This window comes from Siphateles boraxobius, unplaced genomic scaffold (genome assembly GCF_051911475.1).
Source record: "Siphateles boraxobius isolate OS27281-9 unplaced genomic scaffold, OSU_SipBor_1 33, whole genome shotgun sequence".
NCBI lineage: Eukaryota > Metazoa > Chordata > Actinopteri > Cypriniformes > Leuciscidae > Siphateles > Siphateles boraxobius.
Window position 1 is genome coordinate 10,141,574 of NW_027508953.1, and position 23,292 is coordinate 10,164,865.

Consider the following 23,292-nt stretch of genomic DNA (forward strand, 5'->3'; position numbering starts at 1 on the left):
GACCCTCGTCCGTGAGGGGACATATAACTAAACAAACACAACACAAGTCCAGGCCTGTTCCTCTCTCGATCTTCACTGTCGTCGCTCCTCCTTTTATGCTTCCGCTCCTCCGTGAGAGATACGAGACCGGTGCGTCGCACAGGTGTCTCTTATCAGCAATCACGCAACCGTCCTCGTGCCGCTCTCTCACGGCCCTCGGCCTCGTTCTGCTCGAAACAATCATATATTGGACATTCTTAAACAATGCATATGGCAAACACCATGCCAATAAATCATCATCATGCATTGCTTTTATAAAGAATGCATTTTTAAGATTGTGATCAATGGAGCAAAAGCATAGTGGATTTTGCTTAACACAACAAACCAGCCAACTGTCTTCTGACCTCAAATAACAGTTCACACAATGACCCCGCTGTATCAGGATCAGGGCTGTGACAGTCTCCGTCCCGACCCAAGAAGAGAAGTGTGTGCGTGATCAATGTAAAATGGTCTTTCTCTCTATAGATTCGGCACTTGCGTGGAGCAGTGGATGAGAAGTTTGTAGCAGCACGGGGAGGGAGCGGGAACATCATCGGACACAAGTGAGTCGTGTGTCATTGTGTGATTGTGGAGTGTTTGTTTGTTCATTGTTCCAATGTTGCTTGATAGTATATGAACAGTAGTGAATGTGACATTGTCTTTACAGCTGGATTCTCATTTATCGGCAGCCATGATAACAGGTAGAGATAGTGAAGTGAGGAGGAGAAAGACTGAGTGTACTTATCTGGCTTGCAACTTACTATGAGTACAAGCGCTTTTTTCATAAACCAGTCCTAAAATTGCTGTAAAATAACTTGTGGTTAGTGATTCAGGTCGCTTATAAAGAGTTGTAGGTATCTGAGAGATATAAACACAAGAGATACAGTCGACCTATATATAGTGATACAGATTAATAAGATATCATTTTAGATATAACACTGTGTAATTTCTATGCACGGTCAAATTTTGAAGATAAGCCAACATGCATATAGTCTTTGGTACCTGGAACCACTTGTGCCTATTCGCAAAGATGCAAGTAATAACAAATGTGATGAAATAAATGAAAATGTGTTTGAGAATCTTTTGGAAATGTTGAATATGCTGCATAATAATTAATAGTATATTCATTAGAATCACATATTCGCCACCTTTATGATTCACGGATTAAAATAGCTGACAGAGGTCATTAAGTCAAAAAGCGACTGTGATGTACTATAGTAAATGGTCAAATTGTAATATCTGCAGTGATATTTAAGTGTCATTGTTATGTTTAACCATGAATATAAGTGGGAATTAGGGAAGGGGTACATTGTATACAAAAATATATATAACTCCATTATTTGAAGGTCAGATAAGTCCTCATAGTCTTTCTTAACAGATTTAAGGCTACTAAAATATTTTTTGTAACTATTGCTAACCAAGAGCAAATGTTCACTAAACATACTAACAGTTGTACAAGGTTTGATTTGGGTTTTATTTAATTGGTGCCTTTAATAATGTCTATGGGAAACGTAGAGATAAAATGCTGCTTAAAGGTGCATTCTGCAGTTGCTACTGGCTTAGCTTCACAAAGTTGCAAAGGCTCTCCATGTGTAACTTTGAGTTAGCCTCCAAGCTAATTCCTTGCAAAGATAATGGGCTTTTTCTCTGACTGCAGATTATACGTGAAAGCCAGTGATGATTTGCATGTTCATGGGCTATCAGATGTAATTTGTTAATTCAATGTCTCCCGATATACTTCTTTGGAATTGTTTTCTCAAATTTATGTTAAGAAATAAGTGTGTATAATGATCCAAAATCGCTATTTGGTTAACTAGCTAATGCTTAAATTTAAGATAGCTGCTAAATTCATTACCACTCTCCTCTGAAATGCATCATTTGAAGCACATGTGCAGTAAACATATGGACCCTTCCTGGAAGTATCTCTCCCTAAGGCATTATTTGTCATCAGTCATTTACACACTTGATGCCTGGACGTGCCTTTTCAGCCTGGCTCAAGCAAGCTCATAATGGATTCCCTAATCCACAGTTGTATAGAGATTAAAATCCAGCTCAGATTTACAGGAGGCAATGCCATGAGAGGGGGGAGGAAAAGAGGGAGACGTGGGGGAGGGGCGGCTGGATTAGGGACAGATTGTATCCTTTTACGGCACAGCTGTGCAAGAGAGTGACTGTCATTGCTGGGTGCCTCTTACAAACTGACCTCAGATCAGACTACACTACTGTACCAGTATTAAACAGAGAAAATTATTATTTTAGACCAGCCATTTGGATGAGCTATGACTATTTGAAACTCTTCTGAGGTATATATATATACAGTAAATACACACAAAATATATTATAAATATACACAATATATATATATATATATATGTGTGTGTGTGTGTGTGTGTGTGTGTGTGCATATATATATATATTTTTTATTTTTATTTTTTAGATTAGACCAGTGGATCACAGTTGACTCAAGATTTATTGAGATTGCAGATTATTTTTCATGCATTCTCATAACATTACTATAAACATATGTTTGCCCCCACACATTTGCTATTCCCCAGACATTTATTTCATTATTTTAAATGATGATTTTTGAACTTTTGCTGTGCAGGAAATGTTTCAGTCTTTTGGAACTCGAATTGAATACCATTGTTTAGATAATTTGAGAGCTGAATGTCAAGTGTTTCCAGATTTAACTCCATTAAGCACTCAAAAAGCACACATACATAAAATAATAATATTTATTTAAAATTAGTATTTGATAAACATTCTTTTATTATTTACAAACTACTAATATTAAATACATTTAAATGTATTTATATTTTAATATAAAATATACAAATAATAAAATGTTTCTTTATCTGAAATGTTTAAATATACACTACCATTCAAAAGAAACTGCTTTTATTTAGCAATGATGGATTGAATTTACAAAAGTGACAGTATACAGGAATAGAATATAAAATATATTAAAATAGAAAAAAGTAGTAATATTCCACAATGTTACTAGTTTTATTGTATGTTTGATCAAATAAATGCAAGCATCAGTGAGTAAGAAACATCAACAAATCCTACCAACTCCAAAGATTTTAACAGTATAGTGAATTTTTATACATTTCAGATAGTAGCTAAATATTTAAATGTAAATGTTAACAATAAGTGCTAGTGATTGATAAACCTGAAGAAACCAACTTGGCTCATTCCTAATGCAATATGCATGATGTATTTTTTGAAATATGATTTCAAAATTAGGGGGTTATTGCTTATATTACCAGCTTGGTTGGAATTCTTGGTTCATTATGATGGTCATGAAATGAGAGTAGTGAACTAAAGATTATAGTAAGTCATTACTGTCAAACTGAAGTGAGCTGATAATAATACATCCAGCAAGCGAATGCATTTGACCCCAACTGACATTATCAGCACGGACACACTAGCTGATTCAATCCAAGCATAAAACATTACAATCAATGCATGCATTTAAAGCTTTGTATATCTGACAGAATATGAGCAAACTCTGGTCTCAAACATGTCTGTCCAGAGTGTGACCGTAGAAACTGTGAACATTCTTCATTTATAGACCATTGAGTCTTGTATTGAGGTGTTGAGTGTACTGCTGTTTATAATGGAAACCGCAGAATTTCACTCATGCATTTCCTGCAAAAGTCCATGCATGAACACCATGGATTTGAAGTATGACCAGGATTGGGAAAAAAAAAAAAATCAGCAGGAGACGTGTTCAATGGGGGTGGGTGAATGTTGCAATGGCCCCACAGCCTCCTGGTAGCTGAGCTTATATAAGGACACTTATGTAAGTTCCACTGGGGGGCTTAACTGGGTGATGGGCTGTCTCTGGTGTGAGGGGGTGGAGTCTGAAACAGCAGGAGAGGATTGTGGGATTAGATGTTTGGAGGGAGGGATGTATGTGTGTGTTTAAGTGGAGCGCTAGTAAGAGGATCTGTTTATATGTATATTTATGTGTGTCCACATCTGTGTTTGGCAGACGTCTGTAAGGCTCTCTATCTTTGTTTGGATGTCTCTCTGCCTCTTTTTTTGTCTTTCTTTTTTCACTCTTCTACCTCCTGCCTTCTTTTTTTCATAGAGTTCGTAGAGGAGTTTCTGTCTAGGCTTTTATTTTATCAGTCACTTTATTTTCATTGGCAGAGGCAAGTAAGCATTTGAGCAGTTTTGGTACAGAGCAGAGGTCAGGAATGATTCTTACTTTAGACGAAACGTTTTCAAACGGAGCAGGTTGTGACTCGGATGCCGGGGACATTGGAGAAACTGGGGAGGGGGCGTCTGAACTTGCTGAGAGCGCAGAGACATCCGGAGGTTAGAGATCTTCATGTTTTTCCATATCCTCTACAATTGTTTGTTCAAATATGAGTGTCATTTCTTGGCTCTTGTGAAATATCTTGAGGTGTGAAATATTCTGAACAAACCAAAAGAGAACATGTGTGGGTTGCCAGGTTGTGTCAAAGCGTGCAGATCAGAGTACGTCAACAGCGTAGCTTTTAGCAATGGTTTGACAGATGCGTTGTTGCATGTCTGTTTTATTTTATTAAAGGAAAATCAAGCAGAACTTGAATGTGAGGGTTAGAGAGGATCTCTTGCAAAACTAGAGACTGAGAAACTTGAGAATGAGAAAAAATGCAATGTAAAAGTTACACACAAGATTCAGTCAGCACTGAAGCTTTAATTTGTTGTCTATTTTGAAATGGCCTGATTTTGATGATCTGAAATTTGTCAGTTTTGTTTATATCATTGAAATAACTAGGCTAGTTAATGAACCTGAAAGAGTCACTGTTTGCTGTAAGAAGTTGATCCAAACACTTATGTACACCGACACCTAATTGTCAGTTATGTTATTGAAAAATATTATTATATTAATTAGTAAGTATAACAGCAATAAGGTTAAATTATTTTAATTACTTAAGTGTATATTTTTTATCAGCCAATCCTTCATGGACTAAAGTTTGGGAAAAACAGACTTCATAAGAAATATTGTTTTGTTTTTTCTTCAACAACTTTGTATTGTTTAATTCGGATTTAAAAAAAAAAAAAAATCATTCATTTGATGTTATACGCAAGATTATTGACTTTTCCAAAAATATTGGTCACATATTTCACAAATAATATATTTTGACAATTTTGAGGCCAGTGAGTGTGTTACTCTAGCATTTTCTTGTGACATTTAGAGCACTGTTTGCACAGAATTTACAGTAAATCAAGTGTGTAATTTAATCTTTGGGAGTTTAACAGTAGATGCCAAAACTGCAATTTAACTGTCAAACAGAGTGCGAATGCCTTTAATTAGGTCTTTAAAATAAACCAAATTAAAACACAGCTTACAGAATTTGACAGATATGAGAGGACGTTTTTATTAAAGGGTGTGTGCACACATATTATGTTAATGTTAATTGCGTGTTCTCATTTTTGAGTGTGTGTGTAACCTCAATTGTTTATTACTCTGTCACTTCATCCATTATGTACTCTGTTCAGCCAAATAAGGGACGCCCCAGGGTGCATTTCTCTGTGACATATTTGCAATAGAAAATAAACAGTGGCTCAATGTCAAAGTTTGCTGATGGTTGCTTCTGGACTACAACAGTAGTGTCTGACCCGAAAGAAGAGAGTGCAATTAAACCACTGAACTATTGTTAAATATTGATCTGTTTCTCTCGCCTACTGTTTCCTGATGGAGTGTAAATGTGCTCTGTTCTGTTCTACTGTCACAGATGGATTACGCTACTGCAGGCTATGACCTGCGTAGTCACGTGACTCACTGAGTGCTTGGCCTTGCAAAATGGTTGTGTGTGTGTGTGTGTGTAGATATTGAGGGAGATTTTTCAATGACTGTGTTAGAGAGTGGTCTTAACATCAGTATGAGTACACAAAGTTTTTGAAAAACAAATAATTTATAATTTTAATAATAAATACTTAATAAATACATTAAAAGTACTTAATAATAAATCAATACAATTTAAATAAATAAATGATTATGTGTTGAATTTATGTTTTAAATACGTGGTTTTAATATTTGAATTTTAAAATATATTTTATATTTATTTTATCCATATAATAATAATAATAAATATTATATTATATATACAGGTCCTTCTCAAAAAATTAGCATATTGTGATAAAGTTCATTATTTTCCATAATGTAATGATAAAAATTAAACTTTCATATATGTTAGATTCATTGCACACCAACTGAAATATTTCAGGTATTTTATTGTTTTAATACTGATGTTTTTGGCATACAGCTCATGAAAACCCCAAATTCCTATCTCAAAAAATTAGCATATCATGAAAAGGGTCTCTAAACGAGCTATTAACCTAATCATCTGAATCAACTAATTAACTCTAAACACCTGCAAAAGATTCCTGAGGCTTTTAAAAACTCCCAGCCTGTTTCATTACTCAAAACCGCAATCATGGGTAAGACTGCCGACCTGACTGCTGTCCAGAAGACCATCATTGACACCCACAAGCAAGAGGGTAAGACACAGAAAGACATTTCTGAACAAATAGGCTGTTCCCAGAGTGCTGTATCAAGGCACCTCAGTGGGAAGTCTGTGGGAAGGAAAAAGTGTGGCAAAAAACGCTGCACAACGAGAAGGGGTGACCGGACACTGAGGAAGATTGTGGAGAAGGACCGATTCCAGACCTTGGGGGACCTGCGGAAGCAGTGGACTGAGCCTGGAGTAGAAACATCCAGAACCACCGTGCACAGGCGTGTGCAGGAAATGGGCTACAGGTGCCGCATTCCCCAGGTCAAGCCACTTTTGAACCAGAAACAGTGGCAGAAGCGCCTGACCTGGGCTACAGAGTAGCAGCATTGGACTGTTGCTCAGTGGTCCAAAGTACTTTTTTCGGATGAATGCAAATTTTGCATGTCATTCGGAAATCAAGGTGCCAGAGTCTGGAGATAGTCTCGGGAGAAGGAAATGCCAAAATGCCTGAAGTCCAGTGTCAAGTACCCACAGTCAGTGATGGTCTGGGGTGCCATGTCAGCTGCTGGTGTTGGTCCACTGTGTTTTATCAAGGGCAGGGTCAATGCAGCTATCTATCAGGAGATTTTGGAGCACTTCATGCTTCCATCTGCTGAAAAGGTTTATGGAGATGAAGATTTCCTTTTTCAGCACGACCTGGCACCTGCTCTCAGTGCCAAAACCACTGGTAAATGGTTTACTGACCATGGTATTACTGTGCTCAATTGGCCTGCCAACTCTCCTGACCTAAACCCCATAGAGAATCTGTGGGATATTGTGAAAAGAAAGTTGAGAGACGCAAGACCCAACACTCTGGATGAGCTTAAGGCCGCTATCGAAGCATCCTGGGCCTCCATAACACCTCAGCAGTGCCACAGGCTGATTGCCTCCATGCCACGCCGCATTGAAACAGGCATTTCTGCAAAAGGATTCCCGACCAAGTATTGAGTGCATAACTAAACATAATTATTTGAAGGTTGATTTTTTTTGTATAAAAAAAAACACTTCTTTTATTGGTCGGATGAAATATGCTATTTTTTTGAGAAAGGAATTTTGGGTTTTCATGAGCTGTACGCCAAAATCATCAGTATTAAAACAATAAAAGACCTGAAATATTTCAGTTGGTGTGCAATGAATCTAAAATATATGAAAGTTTAATTTTTATCATTACATTATGGAAAATAATGAACTTTATCACAATATGCTAATTTTTTGAGAAGGACCTGTATATGTGCTTTTCAAGTGCAGAAATAAAGTAATAAATGTAATATATATTTTTCATTGTATAAATTAAATATACATCAATCCTTATTAAAGTTACACAAGTTATTTTGTCAAGAGTAGTGGGCAATTTTTTTTGTCTTTTGTTGTTTGCAGTGCAGCAAGAATATTAGGGTGCAGTCACTTTAAGAGCTGCATGGATTCAATATAGTGTTGTACAGTATTCAAGCATGTTATTTCTTAACTGTTTATGTTCATTTAAGACATAACCGACTATGATAAAAAGGATACTCGCTGAGACGGGCATTTTGATATCATTTTGTGTGAATTAGAAGAAGTGAAAGAGAAGTTGATACAGCATTTGCGCGCTGTCTAAAACGAGGCTTTCCGTGCACACACAGTCTGCGGACACAAAACCTCTCACACAGGGAGTAGAAATGAGTTCTCTTTTGCGTCTTCTTGCACTTTAATATTTAAATTGGAAAGGCTTAAAAATCCGTGCAAAGGATAAACCTTTGTGAAGATGCAGCACTGGCCTGATTATTTCAGTTGTGATCGATGCATCTCTAATATAGTCAGTATACTTATAAACAAGTTTATTGAGATAATTAGTATTGGGTAATTTAATTACATTACTGTGCTCATTACTCTCTCTAAAAAGCATTGCATTACTTATTACTTTTATAATGACTTTCTAAATCCTGTATCAACCTCGACCAGTTGAACAATACAAGCAAAGACATGAAACTGCTCTTTTAATCCTTTCAATTAAATAATATAAAATTTATTAAATTATTATTGACTTGAAGTGTTTAAAAGATGAAAGTTACATTAAAAACATAAAGTTTGTTCCTTTATTTATCTATATATTTATTTGTATACAGTAGTAGTCAAGTCAAATCAAGTCACTTTTATTTATATAGCGCTTTTTACAATACAGATTGTTTCAAAGCAGCTTCACAGTGATAAATAATAAAACAAAGTTTGTTTCTAGAAGAAAATTGCGTCATCGTCCACCTTAAGTAAGGGAGATCAATAATATTGTTGAATATTAAATGTCCCCAAGCCAAAAGCCAAGGCAACAGTGGCAAGGAACCAAAACTTCATCAGGTGGCAGAATTTGAAAAAACCTAGGGAGAAACCAGGCTCAGTCAGGGGGGCAGTTCTCCCCTGGCCAACGAACGGACAGTGTATGATTATGATTCAGGCAGCATTACAGGTCAGAAGTCAGATTGGATCAGAACATTCAGAATATTTATCCAGTGCCATCTGGTTGAAGTCGGAGTCATCACGCCGGTATGGAGACAAGTTTGTCGAGGATCAGTGCCGATGGCTGTCGTGTCGATGAGGCCTTCACAGGGCTGATGAGGCTGGTACTTCAGGGATGCATTGTGGATGGGTCCAGGCGCAGGTCCACCATCTGATCTGGATACGGCCCGGATCCGGCTGATTTCAGTAAACATCGGAATAAACAGAAAGACTAACATAAGCGTAGAGTGTGTCTGCTTTCCGGACAATGTTAGGAAGACTGTTCCAAAGTTTAGGTGCTAAATAGGAGAAGAATCTACAGCCTGCAGTCGATTTTGATATTCTAGGTATTATCAACATTTTGAGATTTCGCAGTAGACGTGAAGGACTATAATGTGTTAAGAGCTCGCTCAACTACTGGGGAGCTAAACCATTGAGTGCTTTGTAAGTACTCAGCAATATTTTAAAATGTATACAATGTTTAATAGGGAGCCAATGCAGTGTTGACAGAACGGGGCTAATATGGTCGTACTTCCTGGTTCTAGTGAGAACTCTAGCTGCTGCGTTTTGGACCAACTGGACTTTGTTTATTATGCATGCAGGGCAACCACCCAGTAGAGTATTGCAATAGTCTAGCCTTGAGGTCATGAACGCATGAACTAACTGTTCCGCATTTTTTATTGAAAGCATATGTCGTAATTTAGATATATTTTTAAGATGGAAGAATGCGGTTTTACAGATGCTAGAAACGTGACTTTCAAATGAAAGATTGGTATCAAAGAGCTCACCCAGGTTCCTAACCGACGACGAAGACTTGAGAGAGCAGCCATCAATTGTTAGACAGTATTCTGGGTTAATATGTGCCAAGGTTTTTTTCCCAATTATTAGAAACTCTGTTTTTTCAGAATTAAAGAAATTACTAGTCATCCATATTTTTCTATCAGCTATGCATTTCGCAGCGTTTCGTCGGGGCGCGAAGAAATAAAGAGCTGAGTATCATCAGCTTAAAAGTGAAAACTAATTCCATGCTTCCTAATTATATCTCCCAAGGGTAGCATGTACAAGGGTGAACAGCAACGGTCCTAGTACTGAGCCTTGTGGTACACCATACTGAACTTTTGATTGATAAGACATCTCTTCATTTACTGCTACAAACTGATAACGGTCAGATAAGTATGATTTGAACCATGCTAGTGCAATTCCACTAATGCCAACATAATTTTCGAGTCTATTCAAAAGAATGTTGTGGTTGATGTTATCAAATACAGCACTAAGATCCAGTAACACTAATAGAGAGATACAACCACAATTGGATGATAAGAGCAAATCATTTGCAACTCTAATGAGAGCTGTCTCAGTACTATGATATGGTCTAAATCCTGACTGAAAATCTTAGCAGATACCATTTATTTCTTAAAAGGAACATAGTTGTGAGGATACTGCCTTTTCTATTAATTTTGGCAGAAAAGGTAGATTCGAGATCGGCCTGTAGTTGACTAATTCTCTAGGATCAAGTTGTGTTTTTTTAATAAGAGGTTTAATAATAGCCAGCTTAAAAGTTTTTGGTACATATCCTAGTGACAAAGATGAATTAATGATATTAAAAAGAGGATCTATGACCTCTGGAAGCATCTCTTTCAATAGCTTAGTCGGTATAGGGTCTAACATACATGTTGTTGATTTCAACCATTTAATGAGTTTAGACAATTCTTCCTCTCCTGTAGCAATGGAATTTTTCCTCAGGGAGACTACACTGCACCGTCTGATGCGATACTGTAGTAGACAGTTGCATAGTTATAATTTTCTCTCTAATATGATCAATCTTGTAAGTAAAGAAGTTCATAGTATCATTACTGCTGTGCTGTTTGGAAACGTCTGGTTTTGGAGCTTTATTTTTTGTTAATTTTCGTTAATTTCGTTAACTGTTTCGAATAAATACCTAGGGTTGTGTTTGTTTTCTTCTAAAATTGTTGAAAAATACGCAGATCTAGCAGTTTTTAAGGCCTTTCTGTACGCAATCGTGCTCTCTCCCCACGAAATGCGGAAAAAATTCTAAATTTTGTTTTCTTCCAGCTACACTCCATTTTTCTGGCTGCTCTCTCAGAGTCGTATAGTAGCACTTTTCACAAAACATTTGTTATCACAGGTGATTACCTGTTCCAAGTAATGTCCTTATGTCAGAAATGTACAGTTCTAAGATAGTACAAATTATGCAGTTTGCTAAGATGTATTCATTAAAAGGGTTAGTTCACCCAAAAATGAAAATGATGTCATTAATGACTCACCCTCATGTCGCTCCAAGCCCGTAAGACCTCCGTTCATCTTCGGAACACAGTTTAAGATATTTTAGATTTAGTCCGAGAGCTTTCTGTCCCTCCATTGAAAATGTATGAACGGTATACTGTCCTTGTCCAGAAAGGAAATAAAGACATCATCAAAGTAGTCCATGTGACATCAGAAATACATTTTGTTCCAAAAATAACAAAAACTAGGACTTTATTCAGCATTGTATTGTCTTCCGGTTCTGTTGGGGTTTCGCGTTCAGTGACGCTGCTGACGTAAGACGCTGCTGAGGTGTGTCTGGAAACAAAACAATCTTAACAAACATGTGTAAGGATTTCCACACAGAGGAAGACTTGCATTTTTTTTGCCCAGCCATATTTATTTCAACCCGAATACACGGACGCACCAGATACACGTCAGCAGCGTCTTACGTCATCAGCGTCACTGCGGACTCGTGAACGCGGATCCCCAACAGAACCGGAAGACAATACAATGCTGAATAAAGTCTTAGTTTTTGTTATTTTTGGACCAAAATGCATTTCCGATGCTTCAAAACATTCTAACTAACCCACTGATGTCACATGGACTACTTTGATGATGTCTTTATTTCCTTTCTGGACAAGGACAGTATACCGTTCATACATTTTCAATGGAGGGATAGAAAGCTCTCGGACTAAATTTAAAATATCTTAAACTGTGTTCTGAAGATGAACGGAGGTCTTACGGGCTTTGAGCGACATGAGGGTGAGTCATTAATGACATAATTTTCATTTTTGGGTGAACTAACCCTTTAAGGTGGAAACAATGATCTTATTAAAGCAGTTAATACCAGTTGTGATCATATTGATTACAATATATAGAAAATATGGCAGTGGTGCATGTTGACTCAGAGTTTGCGTCATCTGAAGTCTTGGCAGGGGTTGGCGTCATCTCTTCACAGGGCGTCCTGAGATAGAAACAGAAAAGCAAATGGAAAATATGTGTCTTTAATATAGATTTAAACTGGGAGAGTGAGTCTGAGCCCCGAACATTATCAGGAAGGCTAATCCAAAGTTTAGGAGCCAAATGTGAAAAACGCTCTCCCTCCTTTAGTGGACTTCAATATCCTACCAAAAGTCCAGAGTTAAAGAGCATGATGGATTGTAGGGCTAAAGAAGATTAGGTAAATACATAGCTGAACCATTTAGTGCCTTATAGGTCAGTAGCAATACTTTGTAATTGATACAGAACTTAATAGGTGACCAGAGTGGAGATAATGAAATTGGTGTTATATGATCATATTTTCTTGACCTGTTAAGAACTCTAGCAGCTGCATTTTGGACTAACTGTAGATTGTTTATTGAGGATGCAGGGCAACCACCTAGTAATGCATTACAGTAATCCAGTCTACAGGTCATGAATGCATGAACAAGCTTTTCTACATCAGAAACAGATAGAATGTTCCGTAGCTTAGAAATGTTTCTGATGTGAAAGAAGGCAGTTTTTGTAACATGAAATATGATTTTCGAAAGATAATTTGCTGTCTAATATAACACCCAGGTCTTCTACTGTAGAGCATGAAGTAACTGTACATCCTTTTAAATGCAAATTGTATCCTAAGAGATTGTGTGTTTAGGTTTTTTGAATAAATAATAAACCGAGTCTTATCCAAATTTAATAGAAAAAAATTACTGGTCATCCAAAACATTATATATTTAACACACTCTGTCAACTTGGATAATTTAGAGATTTCATCTGGTCTTGATAATTCCATGTAAACTAATTCCATGTTGTCTAATAATATTACCAAGGGGCAGCATATGTCTATTGAAAATAGCAGAAGGCCTAACACAGATCCTTGCAGGACTTACTGAAGTTAATTTGGATAATTCCCTGTTTAAATAACAAAATGCCAATGGTCTGTTAGGTACGATCTAAACCACCATAACGCCTGTCCCTGAATTCCATTGTAATCTTGTAGTCGATCTAAGAGTATATGTCATGATCTTCTGTATAGTGTCGTACCTAGCTCTAAGATCAAGTAAAACCTCAGTGGATCAAATGAACACTGAAGACAAAAGAATAGCTAAACATGTACAATAAGGAGATGATAGTATTGTGTAAGGGGGTGTTATATTTCAGCCATCTGATATTGTAATGTGAAGTTTGTTTTATTTTACAGATGAAACATTTGCCCTGTCCTCTGACCCTGGTGTGTATTACTCATAGTGTTACAAGGTGTGTTTCTTGTGTCGTAACAGCTTTCTTTCTGTATGCAGCTATGCAGCAGGTGTTGGATAACCTGGGCGAGTTGCCCTCCACCACTGGGGCTAAAGACATTGACCTCATCTTCCTCAAAGGCATCATGGAGAGTCCTATCGTCCGCTCGCTGGCCAAGGTAAAGTACACTCAACTGCCCAGGCTTTGCTTTAGCTGATTTGCATTGCCAATAAGGTTAATCTGAAAACAAATGTAATTTCTAACTAAATTATATGAATAATTATTGGATATTAAACGCGTGTCTGAAATTACACTCATGATCGACACCTTAAGAAAGTCATGCCGATTTGTCTGATCAAAATGTCATGCCATTAAATTTGTGATAAATACACAGAGAGGAGCAACTAGATACTGTCAGAAATATCAGATCATGGATTGATGAAATGATGAGATGTTTGTGTTCAGGCTCATGAACGTTTGGAGGATGTGAAGTTGGAGGCTGTGCAAGAGAATAATGTTGAGCTTGTGACTGAGATTCTGGGTGACATCAGCGGGCTTAACATACGAGATGACAGTGTTGCAGAACTCTCCAAAATCCTGCAGGAGCCCCATTTTCAGGTACAATATTTGTACCTAATCTCGTTTTGTATTGTACCTTCTCGCCTTGTTTCGTCTAAACTCATTCCTTCTCATCTCATCTCATACCAACTCTTCTCTTTCATCTAATGCCTTCTCCTCTTGTCTCATCTCATCTTCTATCCTCTCTTCTCATTTCATCTCATCTCATCTAATGGCTTCTCTTGCCTCATCTCATCTCGTACGCTCTCCTCTCGTTTCATCTCATCTCATGCGTTTTATTCTTCCTACCATCTAATCTAATCTAATCTAATCTCATCTCATACCTTTTTTCTCATTTAATCTTATCTCATGTGTTACAGCCGGCTCTAAGGCTGCAACAAAAAGGAGACCGGACGCGTCAATTGCTAGCAAAACATTTATTATCACAAGGGAAAACAGACATAAACATAATATAAATAACGGACATGTGTCAAGGTCGGCCAGGACGCTTAGCGAAGCACAGAACAACCGAATACATCCCCAAAGCCAACGCCGAAAAGCCGTTCTCACAAGCAGTCCCCACCGCGTTTCATACTGCATCAAACAAGTGTCAGGTGTGTTGGCCCCGCCCCCTCCAGACGGCACCTAAAAGCAAACACACAACCACACACACGCACATACGTACATACGTACAGCCTAGGCTGAGACGTCACACACCCCCCCTTGAGAAATCCCAAATCCATAAAAAAAAAAAAAACCATAAGTCAAAACACATAAGACATTGAAGATATTTCTGAAAACTTCTAACCTATAATTTAGGAAAATAAATTCGACCCACTAACCCCTCCAATCTCACCTACCCCACATCTTCATCCCCAGCAATCCGGATCCTGGAAGCAATTTTAAGGTGATAAATAGTAAGCAGGGAGAAAAGGAAAAGTCAACAGCATCGTAGTCAACAGTTACATAGCCACGTCAAACGTACGCGACAACGCATCAGCCATGACATTATCAACCCCTCTAATGTGCTGAACTAATTATATGGTTGCAGAAATAAAACCCACCGCATCAAACGCTGATTTGTACTTTGCAATGAATGCAGAAATGTCAAAGGATTATGATCCGAGTAAACCAGCACCTCTGCGCCTCCCCCCACATAGACGTCAAAATGCTGTAGGGCCCAGATCATAGCCAAAGCTTCCTTCTCGATCACTGAATAATTTCTCTGATGTACATTAAATTTCCGCGAAAAGAAGCAGACGGGGTGATCCATTCCATCTTGATCTGACTGCAACAAAACTGCCCCAGCTCCTACATGACTCGCATCAACCTGCAGTTTAAAAGGCTGATCGAACTTAGGTGCAGCGAGGACTGGGGCTGTTGTCAGCAACAATTTCACATTATCAAACGCTCTCTGACAATTAAAGGTCCATTCAAATTTTGTGGAACCTTTCAACATATCGGTCAAGGGGGAAACCACGGTGGAAAAATTAGGGCAAAAGCTACGATAATAGCCCACAAGTCCCAAAAACCGCATCAGCTCCTTTTTGGTCGATGGAGGAGGGAAACCCTCAACAGCTAAAATTTTAGCTTGGAGTGGATGTACCTTACCCTGTCCCACCTCTTTTCCCAAGTACTTCACTGTGGCCTGGGCAAATACACATTGCGATAAATTGACTGTAAGGCATGCCCCAACCAGACGATCAAACAATGCCCGTAAATGCTGAAGGTGCTGCCTCCACGTTTCACTAAAAATAATAACATCATCCAGGTAAACCGCGCAACCCTCCAAACCCAGAATCACCCGATTCATTAACCTCTGGAAGGTTGCCGGCACATTTCTCAACCCAAAACTCATAACAGAATATGAGTATAACCCTGAGGGTGTAATAAAAGCAGTTACCTCTCGGGCACGTGCAGTTAACGGCACCTGCCAGTACCCCTTCAGGAGGTCCAGCTTACTCACAAACTTAGATGCACCAACTTGGTCCACACAATCCTCCATACGAGGAAGAGGAAATGCATCGGGCTTAGTTATCTTATTCAACTTTCGATAATCAGTACAGAATCTTTGTGTACCATCTGCTTTTTTCACCAACAAGCAGGGCGATGCCCAACTAGAAAATGAATGTTGGGCTATGCCATTATCCAGCATATACTGAACCTCAGAATCCAATACTTTTCGTTTCTCAAGAGGAACCCGATAAAAACGCTGTTGTATTGGTAGCTCATCACCCACGTCCACATCATGATCTATCAGATGAGTGCGCGACGGCACATCTCCAAACAACCTAGGAAATTCAGCCACTAAACACATTAATTCGGATCTATGCCCATTCGACAGATGACTTAACACACTCTCCAAATTCCTAAGTGCTTCAGAATTTCGTAGACGAGGTAACAACTCACTATTCCCTGGTGCCATCACATCCTCCCCAGTTGAAGGAGACTCCTCAAAGACGGTGATGGCAAATGAAACAGGGCTTATGTTTCCCTCAGGGCTACGGGAGAAATATGGTTTAAGCAGATTAGCATGACAAAGTTGATTTGATTTCTTACGATCAGGAGTAGCAATGATATAATCCTGTTCTGACACCCTCCGCAATACGGTATAAGGACCAGAAAACTTTGCACAAATGTAGATCCTGGGTAAGGTAACAACACTAATACTTGATCGCCTGGACTAAAAACACGGCATTCAGTATGGCGATCAAACAATCTTTTCATTTTTATTTGCGCCTTCCCAAGACGTTCTCGCGCTTTCTGTCCTGCAAGAAACAGCCGCCTCCGGAACCCGCTCACATAGTCGGACAACTTTCTAGGCGGTTCCTTGCCCTTTAACTCATCTTGCAAAACTGCAAGTTGTCCCCGCACCGTATGACCAAACATCAATTCGTTTGGACTAAACCCCAAACTCTCTTGTGTCACCTCCCGAGCCGCTAGCATCAGCCAAGGCAGCCCATCCTCCCAGTCCCGGTTCAATTCAACACAGTACGCCCGCAATAGCGACTTCAGAGACTGATGAAAACGCTCCAATGCGCCTTGACTCTGCGGATGATATGCGCTAGACTGGTTGTGCTTCACCCCAAGCTGTTTCAGAACCTCTGCAAACATTCCAGACATAAAATTGGTCCCTCGATTGCTCTGAACAATCCTAGGTATTCCAAAAATAGAAATGAAATGCGTCAAGGCTTTAACCACAGCTTTAGTAGTGATCTTGCGCAAGGGACAGGCCGCGGGATAACGGGTTGTTTGACACATAACCGTCAACAAATACAAATTACCTGATTTCGACGGTGGCAATGGCCCAACACAGTCAATCATTATGTGTTCAAAAGGTTGACTTACTACCGGTATTGGACACAACGGCACCAGTTTTAACCACTGATTAGGTTTACCAACCATCTGGCAGGTGTGGCAGGTTTTGATAAATGTTGCTACATCTTTTTTAAGACGAGGCCAATAAAATTGCCGCAAAATTCGGTGATAAGTCTTGTTTACTCCCAAATGGCCTGCAACATCACCATGGGCAGCCCTCAATACCACCTCCTTAAATGGATCCGGCACCACCACCTGAATTAATGCCTTGCTGCCTGAATCCTCATTTTGATGACTCCACTTCCTCAATAGCAACTCCTCCTGAACAAAATAACCGTTTGCTATACTCTCCACCTCCTCAGGGGGCACCACAACAGCAAACAAAGGTTGTAAAATAGGATCCTTTCCCTGTGCGACCACTAACTCACTCCGAGTAATAGAAGAAAAAACAGCTAACCCAGGTACCTCAACTTTTTGCACTTCAGCACAATCGGATGATAAAGTACGACTTATTGAACGTGTTACGGCACAAGACACAAACACCTCAGGGAAATCGCACCCCAATTCATCAGATTGCCCTTTCAATGGAGTACAAATTATTTCCCAAAATTACCGAACATCAACAGGTAACGACGGACGCACTCCAATGGTTACCTCTCCCTCCACCAATTCAGATTTCAAATAAACTCTGTGCATAGGAACAGATAACGTCTGCAGCCCTATCCCCCTTATCAATACGTTCTTCTCCGCACTTGAGGCGTCAGAGAAAGGTAGGATCGAGTCTAAAATGAATGATTCTGATGACCCAGTATCTCTCAAAATTCGAATTGGTACTTTGTCAATACCATCAGTTAAAGACACAAAACCGTCAGTAATAAATGGAGCATAATTTACACGAGAATCGGTCTTTACCGTTTTTGATCCCATTATACAATCAGACAATGCTGATGGTGGATTTACAGGACTAGATACTGTCTCTACCAATAAGGTGGGAGCAAAATTCATCTTTTTACCTCGTGATCTCAGTTTGCTTGCCAACACTGGACACTCATTTTTCCAGTGACCACTATTAAAGCAATAATGGCAAATATTATCATTACTCTTCCCTCGCACGGAATTAACCGACCTTTGAGTCGGAGGCACAACCTCAAATCTTCGCGAGCGTTGCTGAGACAAATTCTCTCTATAGCCAACACTACCGCCGGCACCCCCATCAACCGATCCACTCCTATGAGTCAAGATAAATTCATCCGCCAGTACAGCGGCTTCAGCAACAGTACTGGGCTTATTTTCATTGATATACGTAGCAATGTTGTCAGTAACGATGTTTCTAAACTGCTCCAACAGAATCAAATCTCGAAGTTCTTCAAAAGTACTCACGTTCGAAGCAGCGCACCACCGATCAAAATGTGCAGTCAACTCTCTACCCACTTCTACATGAGTCTGACGTTCCCCTCTCTTCCAATTCCTAAAACGCTGCCGATACGCCTCTGGAACCAATTCATACACTCTCAGAATAGTAGACTTAACCTTATCATAGTCTTTTCGATCTTCCATTGTAAGTGCCATATAGGCCTCTTGTGCTCTACCCGTAATGACACTTTGAAGCATCACTACCCGATCAGCTATAGGCCAATTACGTTCCTCCGCAATACTGTCAAACAATGAGAAAAAAACATCGGGATCACGCTCATTAAATTTGGGAAGTAATTTCAAATTCCCTACTACATCAAATGTACGCGGTACTCTCTCCTGTAATTGTGCACCTTCAAATGGCATTTTACCTTCCCCGATTAATCTTAACCGTTCAACTTGTAAATCAAAATCCCTTGACAGCTTTTCAGATTCCAGCTGTTGAGAATGTTTAAGCTGCAACAATTCTATTTCGCGTCGTTTAAGCAAATCGTCTATTTTTAACCTTTCCAATTCCAATTCGCGTTCGTTGACTACTTTAGCCATCTCTCGACTATGTATTTGCTGCATCTCAAGGATCTCTTTTTTCTGATCAAATGATAAACCTGAAAAAAGATCCACTAATTCCTTCGTCTCCCCTGTAATCTTTACACTATCTGAAATGGACAAAACTTTTCTCTCACTCAACTTGGCCTTCAAAATCATTTTCAACTCATTCTTTTTAAAACGTTTATCTACATCTTCAATGCCATAATGTTCCACCAGCTCCCACAATTGTCCCTTAGCCAGCCCATTTAATAACCCCTCCGACGGAGCTTTAATAAAATCTTCAATTAACACCATATTTTCAGTTTCAGAATTTCCAATTCACACATTCATGGGCAACAAAAAAACAAAACAAACAAACAAAAAAAAAAATTCTAGGGGTATGATTCTCACTTCGGGTGCGAGAGATCCTGGGTTCAGATCCCGGACGAGCCCCCATTTGTTACAGCCGGCTCTAAGGCTGCAACAAAAAGGAGACCGGACGCGTCAATTGCTAGCAAAACATTTATTATCACAAAGGAAAACAGACATAAACATAATATAAATAACGGACATGTGTCAAGGTCGGCCAGGACGCTTAGCGAAGCACAGAACAACCGAATCCATCCCCAAAGCCAACGCCGAAAAGCCGTTCTCACAAGCAGTCCCCACCGCGTTTCATACTGCATCTAACAAGTGTCAGGTGTGTTGGCCCCGCCCCCTCCAGACGGCACCTAAAAGCAAACACACAACCACACACACGCACATACGTACATACGTACATACGTACAGCCTAGGCTGAGACGTCACACATGCCTTCTCTTCTTGTCTCAGCTCACACCTTCTCCTCTCTTCTCGTATCATCGTGTACGTTCTCTTCTCGTTTCACCTCATGTCTTTCTTTTTGTCTCATCTCATCTTGTCCGTTCTCCTCTGGTTTGATCTTGTACCTTCTCTACTTGTCTCATCTCGTACCTTCTCTCTCTTCTTGTGCCTTCTGTTCTTGTCTGATCTCATACCTTGTTTTCTTGTCTCTTCTCGTACCTTCTCATCTCATCTCATCCCATACCTTCTCTACTCATTTCATTTAATCTCATTCCTTCTCTTCTTGTCTCATTTTATCTCGTACCCTCTCCTCTCGTTTCATCTCATCTCATGCATTTCCTTCTTACACCTTCTTATCTTATCTTGTCTCATCTCATATCTTATCTTCTCTTCTTGTCTCATCTTCAATTCGGCCCTTCTCTTCTGATCTCGTGTCCTCTCATCTTGAACCCTCTCTTTTTTCTCATCTCGTACCTTCTAATTTTTTTCCTTCCATTTTTTTAATATATATTTACTCATTTTTCTGCAGTATTTAGTTCTCACATTCTCTCTTTTATTTCAGTCTCTTTTGGAGGCGCATGACATGGTGGCATCTAAGTGCTATGAAGCCCCAGCCCCTCATGAAGTCATCAATGATGCAGCAGTAAACAACGCTCTTATGCAGGCTGATGCAGTCAGGATGATTGGCATCCGCAAGAAAGCAGGAGAACCCTTGGTGTGTTTTTTTAGAATATATAGATTTGTATATAGCCACAAGTTTAATTAACCCTTTTAAAATCTCATCCAGTCACAATTATCAATATCCAGTCCAATACGCAGATGATCCAACTGGGCAAAAGCGACTTATTTTTTATGTATATATGTATATATGCATGTCATTACTTATGCTATTGTTTTGCCCAGGGTGTGACTTTCCGAATGGACAAGTGTGACCTGGTAATCGCCCGCATCCTCCACGGAGGGCTGATTGACAGGCAGGGGCTGCTCCATGTAGGTGACATCATAAAGGAGGTGAATGGGAAGGACGTTGGCAATAATCCCACTGAGCTCCAGGAGATGCTCAAAGAATGTAGTGGAGGAATAACGCTGAAAATACTGCCCAGCTACAGAGATGCTCCGGCACCACCACAGGTACACACACACACACACACACACACACACACACACACACACAGACACAGACACAGACACAGACACACACACACACACACACACACACACACACACACACACACACACACACACACACACACACACACACACACACACACGCACACGCACACGCACAGTCTTTAGTATCACATGATCCTTCAGAAATCCGTTTAATATGCTGATGTCTTGTTATTATCAATGTTAAAAACAGTTGTGCTACTCAGTATTTTTGTCTTGAAACCGCAAATTAATTATTTGATCTTGTGAACATCATTTATTTGAAATAGAAATATTTTATAACATTGTAAGTGGACATTTACTGTCAATTTTGATCAGTTTAATTATTTCTTGCTGAATAAAAGTCCAGCATTAATTTCTTTAAAAAAATCCTAATGACCCCAAACTTTTGTCCGTTACTTTAAATACAACTGCATATGTAGACACTGAATATGCCAAATCAAACTTGCTTTTATTCATGCAGTTCACATCCACCAGTATTTTTTTCAGGGCATCTCCTTTCATGAAATATAAAATGCATACATGTGGAGTTATGTGCATGCAGACACATTAGACATCCATTCTTGGGGGCTGCATTTGGTCATTTGTGAAATCCCATGATGCTTTGTAGTAAAAAAGAGCCCTATTAATAACAGTCCACATGCTATCTGGGGCAAGACACACACACTCGCAAAATTCAATCTCATTACATGGCTCCTGGTATTTTCTCTGTATAACACATCTCTCTCTGTGTTCACATAATGTATTCATGGATTTTTCTTTGAGAAAGGGAATCTGCTTATTACATAAATCATTTTGTTATTGTGATTGACAATAGGTGACAAAATAAGGATTATTTTCATCTTCCATTCATGTAAATATTATATATCATCCCCTCCTCAATCTGTTAAATCTAGGAGATCAAATACGAGTTTGTGTGTGTAAGGTTAAGGGTAGATTATCTTTTATAATGCAGCTTTCAAGTCATGTTAAAAAGATTGTATTTTTATATTATATTTAAAACATCTACCCCTGGTTTCACTGACAAGGCTTAAGCCTAGTCCTGAATTAAAATTCATGTTTGAGCTGTTTTAACTTAAAGTAACTTGCACTGACACATCTTAAAATATGTCACTGCCATTATTTTGTCTCAAGATGCACACCAGTATGTTTTTTTTTCTTAGGCACATTTATTTAAGCTACTTAGTTAGATGTCCTTAATTAAACTAAGGCATATTCCTGGATTAATCTAAGCCCTGTCTGTGAAACCAGGCCTTACATTAATGCACTAAAAATATTTAGGATTTTGCTTAGAAATTATATTTAAAAAAATCATAATACACTGAAATTTTTGAATGGCTGGATGGAAAATAATGCTTTTTGCTCCCATGTTGTTTAGTTACAACATCTTCCTAACAGGCCAATGCTAACCAGCGACACCTCGGCCGCTTAGTTGAAATAAATATATATTGGTTGTAAGTTTAATTTAATTATGCTTTTCTTATTTTGCTGAATTGACAAAATCTCATTTCCTATCCTTCTCTGTTGCAGTACAACAATGAAAAATACACAAAACATAATTACACACCTAATGCACATCCTTTGCTCCTCATTTTGTTGTACTAATGCTAACAAGTGTGAAAAGGGAATATGAAATGTAATTACTGTTATTATTATTATTTGCCATTTTATTTTAATGTTAATATTAAGATTATTTACCATGGACTGCAAACAGTACAGGTTCAAAGTCAATCTTTCCTGAGAGATAGAAAGTATGACATTTTCTCAGAATTCATTTGCTGATTGTTAAATAAACGTGAATATAAAAATCATGCTGAGTTATGGTTAGTGTTTGGATTAATCCCACCTGTTTTATTTCTCTCAGGTGTATGTGCAGCCACATTTTGACTACAACCCAGCCAATGACAATTTAATTCCATGCAGAGAGGCGGGACTTGCTTTCAAAAGGGGTGATATCCTGCAGATTGTCAACCGAGAAGACCCAAACTGGTGGCAGGTATGATTATTTTGGTTTGACCTATTC

At 38.8% G+C, this 23,292-nt stretch overlaps 1 protein-coding gene across 3 annotated transcripts in view; it reads left to right on the top strand.

The window, feature by feature from the left end:
* Positions 1-23,292, top strand: part of pals2b (protein associated with LIN7 2, MAGUK p55 family member b) — a 41,809-nt gene that overhangs the window by 6,453 nt on the left and 12,064 nt on the right. Inside the window, exons 2-8 of one of the 3 annotated variants that reach the window (XM_077195435.1) lie at positions 505-581; positions 686-719; positions 13,520-13,638; positions 13,926-14,078; positions 20,662-20,814; positions 21,003-21,230; positions 23,134-23,265. In XM_077195435.1, coding sequence (XP_077051550.1) covers positions 710-719; positions 13,520-13,638; positions 13,926-14,078; positions 20,662-20,814; positions 21,003-21,230; positions 23,134-23,265 — 795 coding nt within the window. In that variant the 5' untranslated portion in view covers positions 505-581; positions 686-709. Of the gene's footprint in view, positions 1-504; positions 582-685; positions 720-3,907; positions 4,345-13,519; positions 13,639-13,925; positions 14,079-20,661; positions 20,815-21,002; positions 21,231-23,133; positions 23,266-23,292 lie in introns of those variants that run through there. The other 2 variants (XM_077195436.1, XM_077195434.1) reach the window with 2 other exon arrangements.